General features: G+C 63.4%; 1 protein-coding gene across 1 annotated transcript in view; it reads left to right on the top strand.

Annotated features, from left to right (window-relative positions):
- The window catches only part of EPHB4 (EPH receptor B4), a 30,751-nt gene that overhangs the window by 7,338 nt on the left and 13,094 nt on the right, over positions 1-10,319 (top strand). The window contains 3 exon segments of the mRNA XM_075071331.1: positions 245-390; positions 3,952-4,065; positions 9,768-9,934. Of these exon segments, the coding sequence (XP_074927432.1) occupies positions 245-390; positions 3,952-4,065; positions 9,768-9,934 (427 nt within the window).

Raw genomic sequence — 10,319 nt, 5'->3', positions numbered from 1 at the left:
AAGGGAGGGCGGGGCAGGCTGGTGGAGCAGGGCCTGGAACCAGGAACTCCGGGTCTATCTCTCTCCCCCTGCAGCGCCCTCGGCCCGCGCAGCATCGTGCCCAGATCAACGGCTCGGGGTGGTTGTGGCCTGGACGAGCCCCTGGAGAGTGGGGGCCGGCGGGACGTGACCTACAACGTGCTCTGCTCCGAGTGCCCGAGGGGCGCCCTGCCAGCGCTGCGCCCGCCTGACCTTTCGCCCCCAGTGCTGCGGGGCTTGAGGCGACGGGGGTTGACCGTCCAGGCCTGCAGCCCTACGTCACCTACACCTTCGAGATCCAGGCACAACGGGTGTCGGACCTGAGCCCCAACCCGCCCCAGGCCGAGCTGGTCAACTCACCACACAAGGATGGTGAGAACCGGCCCGGTTCCCTCACTGCCGACCGCAGCCCCTGCCCCGCGCCCCTCACTCCCGACCCGCAGCCCTGCCCCCGCCGGCGCCCCTCACTCCCGGACCCGCAGCCCCCTGCCCGCGGCGCCCCTCACTCCCACGACCGCAGCCCCCTGCCCCAGCGTGCCCCTCACTCCCGACCCGCAGCCCTGTCCCACGGCGCCCCTCACTCGACCGCAGCCCTGCCCGGGCGCCCTCACTCCCTCGCAGCCCCCTGCCCACGGCGCCCCTCACTCCCGACCCGCAGCCCCCTGCCCGTCGGCGCCCTCACTCCCGACGCAGCCCTGCCGCCGGGGCCGCACTCCCACCCGCAGCCCCCTGCCCCGCCGGCGCCCCTCACTCCTGACCCGCAGCCCAGCCCACGGTGCCTCTCACTCCCGACCGCAGCCTGCCCAGCCGGTGCCCCTCACTCCCGAAGCCCGCACCGCCCACCTGGCGGTGCCCCCTCACTCCCGACCGCAGCCCTGACTTGGCGTCCTGCCCCAGTGCCCCCGCCCCCGGACAAGGTCCAGGGCTCTGTCCCCACCGGGATGGTTCTGAGCTGGCCGGTTGCCCGCACCCCCAGCGGCCTCTGGGAAGGGACGGGGGGCTGGTGAGGCAGGGGGCCTGGAAGCCAAGGACCTCCTGGTTCTATCTCTCTCCCCCTGCAGCGACCCCTCGGCCCCGCGCAGCATCGTGCACCAGATCAACGGCTCGGGGGTGGTGCTGGCCTGGAGCGAGCCCCTGGAGATGTGGGGCGGCGGGACGTGACCTACAACCTGTGCTCTGCTCGAGTGCCCGAGGGGCAGCCCTGCCAGCGCTGCGCCCGCCTGACCTTCGCCCCAGTGCTGCGGGGGACTGGCAGAGCCGGGGGTGACCGTCCAGGCCTGCAGCCTACGTCACCTACACCTTCAGATCCAGCATCAACGGGGTGTCGGACCTGAGCCCCAACCCGCCCCAGGCCGAGAGTGGTCAACGTCATACCCAACAAGGATGGTTAGAACCGAAGCCCGGTTCCCTACACGCAGCCCCTGCCACGGCGCCCCTCATCTCCGACCGCAGCCCCCTGCCCCGCCGCGCCCCTCACTCCCGACCCGCAGAGCCCTGCCCCGCCGGCGCCCCTCACTCTCCGGACCCGAGCCCCCGTGGCCACCGTGCGGGCCCACTCACTGACCGCACCCGCAGCCCCCTGGCCCCACGGGCGCCCCTCACTCCCGACCCGCAGCCCTGCCCACGGCGCCTCACTCCCGCCGCAGCCTCCCTGCCCCGGGCGCCCCTTCACTCCCTCGCACCGCCCCCTCCCACGTTTGGCTAGGCTGGTCGCCCCTCACTCCCGACCCGCAGCCCCGCCGTCGGCGCCCTCACTCCCGACCGCCCGCCGGGGCCGCCCTTCCCACCGACGCACGAGCCCCCTGCCCCGCCGGCGCCCCTCACTCCTGACCCGCAGCCCTATGCCCCACGGTGCCTCTCACTCCCGACCGCAGCCTGCCCAGCGGTGCCCCCACTCCGCGAGAGCCGCACCCCACCTGGTCGGCTTGCCCCTCGACCGGTCCCGCCGCGAGCCCTGACTTTGGCGTCTGTCGCCCAGTGCCCCCGCCCGGACCGCTTGGACAAAGGTCCAGGGCTCTGGTCCCCACCGGGATGGTTCTGAGCTGGCCGGTTGCCGCCCCCCTCTCACTTCCCCCGCGCGGTCCAGCGCGTCCTGGACTACGAGGTACTCTACTAACGGGGAGAAGGTGAGGTTAGGGGGGTCGGGGAGGGCTGTGGGTGGTGATGGAGGGGGGGTCTCTTGGGGGGGGAGTGGAGAGTGAGCTAGGGGGGAGCGGACAGGGGAAGGGGGCAGGGTCAGAGTGTGGGGTGGTGGGATCGGGGATGGGGCTGCTGGGGGGTAGGGGCATTGCTGGAGGGTTGGGCGTGGGGTGTGAGGTGAGGGAGGATTGGGATGTAAGGGCGGGCGAAGTGGAGGAGGGGACTGGGGTAGGGATTTAGGGCTGTGGGGGGGTGAGGTTAGGCGGGCGGTGTGTGTGGTTAGAGAGGTTTTGAAGGGGGTATTGGGAGGGGGGCGTGAAGGGACCAGGGAGGGATTGGGGCGATGTCGGGTGGGGGATTGGAGGGGGGTTGATGGGGAGTGTTAGGGGGGGATCGGAGCAGGGCAGAGCTTGGTGCAGTGGGGGACCAGGTGGGGATGTGGCAGATTGTGGGGGGCTGATGTGCGGGAGGCTCGGGTGAGTCAAGAGGGCCATGGGGGTGTGATGGGGACCAAGGGAGGGGATTGGGCGAGGCTCAGACGGGCAGGGGAGGATCGGCGATGGGCCGGGGAGTGTTTTTTGGGCGCTGCTGGTGGGTGAGTAGGATCCGGTGGGAGGGTGGTCGCGGTGAGGGGGAAGACCAGGGGAGGGATTTGGGGGCGCGAGGGAGGATTTGGGAGGGGACAGTGGGGCAGGAGCGACAGGGGAGTGGATTGGTGGGTTAGGGGGCAGCTGAGGGGAGGAGTCGGAGAGTGAGGACAGTGGGCGGCAAGAGAACCAGGGGAGGGCTTGGAGTGGTGCTGCGAGGGGGAGTGTTATGATCTCAGGAGGGGGCACGAGGGGGCGAGTGCGGGACGGTCGTTTGCACCGCGGGAGCAGGGAGCCGACCAGCCCACCGGCCCCCCAGGGCGCGCCGGGCAGGGGAGGCCCCATGTCGGATGAATCGGGGCTGGTCGAGGCAGGTGACGCTGCGGGTGAAGCGGCTTCGCGCGGCGAGGTGTGTGACGTATTGATGGCGTGGCGGTTCCTCTGAAGGGTCTTGTGGCCCGCTGGTCCGAGGGCGGCTATGGGGAGTTCGGGCCGGAGTTCCTCGTCCGCCATGCAAGGGGCTCGCAGTGCTTGTCGAGTTGCCCTCTCTCACCGACTCGCGGCCGTTTCCCCCAACGGTCTGAATCCCCCCTGGGGTAGAGCGAATTTGTTGGGTTGATTTCGTATTGATGGGATCGTCAACGCTTCCACGCCAGGGCTGGGCCCAGGCCAGGGCTGCACGAGGAGGAAAGGGTGCACAGGGGTGGCTCATCTGGTGCCGAGGAGCGGGTTGGCACGAGGAGAAGGTTGCACCAGGAGCCATGTTGCAGGGGTGTCAGTTATGAGGAGAGGTTGCACAAGGAGGATGGTTGCACATGTGTGGTGGCGCTAGGTTGCACAAGGAGGGAGAGGGTTATGCCAAGGAGGGATGGTTGCATCGTGGGTGGTTGTCACTGGGATTGCATGAGAGGGTTGTTAGTTTACTTAGACAGAGGGTAATGGTATGCACGGAGGGGTTACGGGTGTTCATGGTTGCGGATGTGGGGAAGGTTGCACAGAGGGAGGGTGTATGGTTGGCAGCGGGGTTTTTAGAGGTTTAGGATTTGGCTGTTTGGGTGGGGATTTGGGTTTTGACGGTTAAGAGAGTGAGGGGGGGGCAAGTGGGGGGCCAGGGCAGAAGGAGGGGGTGGGGGTGAGTGGCTGGCGGGGTTGGGTCTGGGGGCGCTCGGCTCTAACCTTCCCCCCCACCGGGATCCCTCCTCCCCAGGCACCAAACTCTACATCGACCCCTTCACCTACGAGGACCCCAATGAGGCCGTGCGGGAATTCGCCAAAGAGATCGACGTCTCCTACGTGAAAATCGAGGAGGTGATCGGCGCCGGTGAGCCCCCTGAACCCCCAAACTGGCCCCTGAACCCCCAAACTGGTCCCTGAACTCCCCCTGAGCCCCGACCGCCCTGAATCCCTCCGGCCCCATGACCCCTAAACCGGTCCCTGAGTCCCAGCCCCCCGCGCCCCCAAGTTCACGGCTTCTGCTCCCCAAAATCCACCACCCCTGCCCCCTGGTCCTGGGGGGGCCCACGCTGCAAACCGGGCAGTGATTTCTACTAACCCCGCCCCCCCACGCCCAGGTCCCTTTTCCTCTCCCGGCTCGTTGGCTCGTCCGGCTCGGTCCCCCCTTTTCTCCGCCCCAACCCACTTCTTCCTTCCCTCTTTCACCCGCCTTGTTCGTCCCTGCGGCGCCGCTCGGCCTTCGCTGCATCAGGTCTCCAGCCCCCCGGCTCGCTCTGTCTCCTTCCCCCCTTTTCTTGACTCCGTTTCCTTCCTTCTTTCTCCCGCCTCGTTCTGTCTCTTTTATTCCTCCTTCCTCACCACTTTCTTCCCCCCTTTTCTGTCTCCAGTCTCATTCCCACTTCTCCTTGTATCAGTCTCGTTCTGTCTTTCGTTTCTTTTTCTCTCTCAACTCACTGGTTCCTTCCCGCTTTCTCCCTCTCTTGTTCTTCTTTTCTTTTCTTTACTCTTTCTTTCTTTCTTTCTCATTAATCCTTTCTTCCTTTCTTTTCTCATTCATTTCTTTTTCTTATTAATTCTTTCTTTCTCATTAATTCTTTTGGTTTATTTACTCACTCATTTCTTTCTTTCTTTTGGTTTCTTTTCTCACGTCTTTCTTGCTTTCTTTCTTTCTCATTAATTCTTTTGGTTTCTTTCTTTCTTTCTTTCTTTTGGTTTCTTTTCTCACTCCTCTTTCTTTTTCTCATTCTTTCTTTCTCATTAATTCTTTTGGTTTCTTTCTTTCTTTCTTTCTTTCTTTCTTTCTTTCAGTTTCTTTTCTCACTCATTGCTTTCTTTCTTTCTCATTAATCCTTTCTTCCTTTCTTTTCTCATTCATTTCTTTTTCTCATTAATTCTTTCTTTCTCATTAATTCTTTTGGTTTCAGCGACCCTGCCCAGAGCACCCAGCTAAGCCCCCTGCCGGTGGGTAATTCTTTCGTTTCATTTTGCCCCCTCACTTCCCGGCGACCCGAAAGCCCCTGCCAGCCCAGCCCCTCGTGCCAAGGATGGTCGTCTTGCTCGGCACCCGCCCCCTCCCCGACCTGCAGCCCCTGCCCACCAGCCAGCCTTTGCGCCCCCCCTCCGAGCCCCTGCCTGGTATTTGGTCTGCCCCTCACTCTGCCGACCTCGCAGCCACCTGCCAGACCCAGCCCAACATGCCCCCCCCCCCAGCCGCCCTCCTACTCCAGGTCTTTCTGCCCCCTCGACTCCCGACCTGCAAGCCTGCCGACCTGCAGCCCCTGCTTAGCCCAGCCCTGCCGCGTTGCCCCTCCACTCCCGACCTGCAGCCTCTGCCAGCCCAGCCCTGCCCCCCCCCCCAGGCCCTGCCGGTGCCCCTTTCACACTCCCGACCCGCAGCGCCACCTGCCAGCCCAGCCCTGCCCCCCCGCTGATGCCCCCCCGCCCCACGGCCCCCGGCGGGGTCGCTCACTCGCTGGAGAGATCTGGTCCTGAGCAGCAGCTCGAGGGAGCTTGTAATCCGGCCGCTGCCCTGAACTTCTCCTCGTAGCAAGGCCCATGATGTTGGATTGTATAGCCCTGGTGCAGCCAGTGTCGCTGACCGAGCCTACCCGAATGAGGGCCTGGCGCGCTCGTAGCGGGGGGCCGCACGATGGTCCAGCGGAGGGGGAAAGTTGGGACGGGACATGCCCTTTTTAGGGGGAGACGAGGCCGGCGGTGTTTAGTTCGGTGTTAGAATGAGGGGCTGCTCGTCTGAGACCGGGGGTTTTATTATTCCCTCATGGGGGCAGAATTGGGGGGCCGCGAGGCAGCCTGCAGCCCCACCCCCAGGGATCTGAGGAGGGAAGGTGCAGGGGCGACCCCCAAAGAACACGTGACGAGTGAAGGGAGGAAAGAAAAGGGGCAGGGGAACAGGTGGCCCCTAAAACCCCCCACCCCCTCCCTTCCATCAAGCCCAGGCATTCCTACCCAGGTCCCCTGCCACATCTGAGACCCCCATATCCCAGACCATCCCTCAAGGCCCAGCCCGCTCTGAGCCCCCCCAAGTATCCCAGCCCCCCTCAGGCCCAGCCGCCTCTTGAAGCCCCCCCACTATCCCGCACCCCTCCAGGCCCAGCCTGCTCTGTGAGCACCCCAATCTCAGCACCCCAATATCTCAGCCCCCGCCCCCAAGGCCCAGCCGCTCTTGAGCCCCTCATATCCCAAGCCCCCGCCTCCCTGCCCAGACCCAGCTTGCCTCTGAGTCCCCCCATACCGCCAGCCCCTCTGCCAGACCGATCTCACTTCTGAGCCCCCCCTATCCCAGCCCCCCCGAGGCCTAGCCGCCTTCTGACCCCCCCCATACCGCAGAGTTCCCCCTGAGGACCCAGCTACTCTGAGCCCCCCATTATCCCAGCCCCAGCCCTCTGAGCCCTCCATACCACAAGCCCCCAACTCCCTGCCCAGCGACCCAGCCACCCATACACGCCCCTCCCCAGGCCCAAGCCACATCCCCGCCTAAAGCCCTGAGGTCTCACCCGGCACCGTCCCGGGAACGCTGCCGGCACCTGGCTGGTGGTGCGGATTCAGCTTATCGAGGTGGAGCTGACAGCTGGCGAAGCGGGGGGACCGGGCGCGCTAGTCGCTCCTTCTGCCACGCAGTCCAGCCATGAGCTGGCTGCAGCGCCGTGGGGCAGGCGGGCGGCGAGAGGGGGCAGCGGTTAATCCTGCTCGATGGCATTGATCACCTGGCGAGGACGGCACGGCTCAGACACGGCGGGGGGCGGAGCTCAATGGGCACCCTTCGCCTGGTGCTGAGATGCACCCACCTCTGGGGTGGGCAGCTGGTTACCCAGGGATCCCCTCGCCCGGTGCTGAGATGCAGCACCTCTGACGCGGCGCGGGTAGCTCGTTTAACACCACCGCGAATGGCTTGACCCGGCCCAGGGTGGGGGCGCGAGGAACTTGAGCGGGAGCGGAGGGGGGGTACTCACGTCCTGGTTGGACATGTCCAGAGTAGCGGCCGCTCCCCGAAAGGGACATCACGTCCCACATGTTCAGATCCCGTCAGCTCCAGTGGCGCGCTGGCCGAGGTGAACTTGCGAAAGCGATGCCTCGGGGGCCGTCCAGCGAATGGGATCTTCCCACCCTGGGGACGAGGAGGCGCATGAGAGAGCTCCGCGCTCCAGCCCCCCACCACTCAGGGCCCCCACACCACTCTCAGAGCTTGGGAGAGAGAACCCAGGACTCCTCGGCTCCAGCCCCCTGGCTCTTAACACACCAGCCCCCACTTACCCCTCCCAGAGGCTGCCGGGATGAAACCCAGGAGTCCTGGCTCCCAGCCCCCCACTCCTCTAACCCCAACCAGCCCCCACTCCCCTCCCAGAGCCAGGGAGAGACCCAGGATCCTTGGCTTCCTTGCCCCTGCTCTAACCCACCAGCCCCCACTCGCCTCCCAGCAGCCAGGGATGAGAACCCAGGGTCCTGGCTCCCAGGCCCCCCCTGCTCTAACCCACCAGCCCCCCACTCTCCTCCCCAGAGCCGGGGAGAGAACCCAGGAGTCCGGGCTCCCAGCCCCCACTCCCCTCCCATAAAGCCAGCCAAGAATCCAGCGACTCCTGCCCCCCTCGATTTGGCGGCAGCGAACCCCGGCGTCCCGGCGCCCTACCAGGGAGGCTGCGTGAGGTCGCGGGTCAGAGGAGTTCTCCTCCAGAAAGCGGAGAGGCCGAAAAGTCGGAGACTTTGCCAGACCAGGTTGCAAGTTAACCAGGATGTGATGCTTGCGGGCAAGCACGGAGGTCCCGGTGGCACGTTAGCTCAATCTTCTGGCCATCGATAGCGCATAATCCTCGAGGCGTAGTGCCCCGCAGCACTATCCCCACCACGCCATGGCATGGGCGAGAGAGCGAACTTGCCCCCCCCTCGTTCAGTGCCAATGGGGCAGACCGGGAGCGCTGGGGTATCATCGGAGTGCAGGGGGCGGCGGCCTACCAGCGGGCAGGGTCCCATGGGTTTGGGGGCGGGCCTCAGCGGGCAAAAGGGCCGGGACTGGGGGCGGGTGACCCTCAGGGAAGGGGCATGAGTTCAATGCAAGGGTGCAGCAGGGCTCCAGGGGCAGGCGCCCATGGGGGTTTTATTATTTTAGGGGGCGGGCCTCAGTGGCAACGGGCAGCGACCTGGCCGGTGGGCCTCAGACGAAGAACAAACGCAATCAAGGCAAATCAGCGGACTGGCAGGCGATCACATGCCGAACCCCAGGGGAGGGGCTCACTCACCCTAGGCCGGCAGCCATGGGTTTGGGGGTGGCGGCACTCACGTGGGCAACGTGGTGGAGCCTGGGCGTGGATAACGGCCTCAGAAGGAAGGTGACCTGATCGCTTGCCACCAGGGGTTGGAGTGGGGCTACAGGGACAAGGTGGGGTTAACAGAATTTCAGGGCGGGACCATGCTGAGCATGGGGTCGCTGGGCTCACAATGCGCTAGGGGGAAGAGTTGAGCCACCCCATTCTCATGCCTGGCGGTGGTTTTGCGCGGTGTCTGTGGGGGGATTGGTGTCCCTCCCCCCAAACTGGGGTCCCCCCATTACCCATGAGGAAGGAGTCAGAGCACCCCATTCTCCAATGGACCTGGTGGTTTGGGGGTAGTCTGGAGCGTTTTTGGGGCTCCCTCTCCCTCCCCATACCCGCATACAGGAAGAGCTCGTCCCGAGCCCCATTCTCCAATGGACTGGGTCGTTTGGGCGGTATCTCGAGGTCTCTTATATGTGTGCACCACACCGACGGTCGATACCACCATACACCAACACGACCCCTCCCGCGTCCAGGAAAGCGCAAGGCAAGAACAACTCGCCAACAAGTCCATCCATCTCGACAGCGCCCCAACTACTCTGTCCATCTGCGGACCCTCGCTGCGCGCTCACGATCTTAGAAGAGATCCCGCACCACGCTGATTCTGGTCAACCGCGCCGTACGCACGCTAGGAGCGATCTATCCCTGCGTGCCCCGGGACTCTGGCACACACAGTCCCACAACACCCCACCCACCGCCGCACCGGTACGCACATACATGGGGCTTTACCGCACCCGTACCCCAGAGAAGGCGGACTAAGACTCCCGAGCCCGACGCAACTCACCCATAATAACATAATGCCGGATGCAGAGCTCAAATCTGACCCCCGCAACACTCCCACCACAACCCACATCACCGTTACTCTGCATCATCTGCACAATAGGTGTCAACACAGCCGCATGACCACCACACGACTGAATCTGAACCACGTCGTGTAGGGCCAGGAACGAAGCACCTACATGTCTGGTGTACGTCTTCTTCACTATCCTCATTACGGCAATCCAAAGGACTCCCTACCCCCACACGCAACGCCTTTACTGAGCCCCCCCATACCGACCCGCGAGAAGGAGTCGCATGTGCCCCGTTCTCCGATAACTCGGTGAACAGGATCATGACTGCGGGTGCTTGCTGGTCACCACCCCCTCCAGCCGGGATGATGTTGGTAGGAGTGCTCAAACTGCCCCATGATGCTGGCCTCGACTGAGCAATCCCCGGCAGCTGCCGCTCATGCTGTACCCCCCTTCAGCGTTGTCTGGGACTGGCACGCAGCTCTCCTTCTTCCCTGGGCACCTTGCAGCCCGGCCCCGGCACACCCTCCCCGACTCCCCATGCCGGTGCGGGGAGAAACAAAGGGATGAAAAGCAGATGGAAGAAAGAAAGACGCTGCGCGGAAGAAAGAAAGAAACAAAGAAGGTAAAGAATATGAGTGAGAAAAGAACACCAAAAGAATTAATGAGAAAGAAAGAATTAATGAGACAAACGAGAAAGAAACTCGTGATGAACGAGAAAGAAAGGAAAGAAGAAAAGGATTAATGAGAAAGAAAGAAAGGGAAAGAAAGAAAGAAAAAGAAGATGAGTGACAGAAAAGAAACCGAAAGTAATTAATGAGGGAAAGAAGAGAATAATGGGAAAAAGAAATGAATGAGAAAAGTAAAGGAAGAAAGGATTGATTGAAAATGAAAGAAAAAGGAAAAGAAATGAGTAGAAAGGAAACCAAAAGAAAAGAAAGAAAGAAATGAGGGAGACCAGAAGATAACGAAAAGAAACCAAACGAAAACAGACCGGATCACCCGAAATA

Source organism: Chelonoidis abingdonii, chromosome 11 (assembly GCF_003597395.2).
Source record: "Chelonoidis abingdonii isolate Lonesome George chromosome 11, CheloAbing_2.0, whole genome shotgun sequence".
Taxonomy (NCBI): domain Eukaryota; kingdom Metazoa; phylum Chordata; order Testudines; family Testudinidae; genus Chelonoidis; species Chelonoidis abingdonii.
This window is presented reverse-complemented; position numbering and strand designations above follow the sequence as displayed.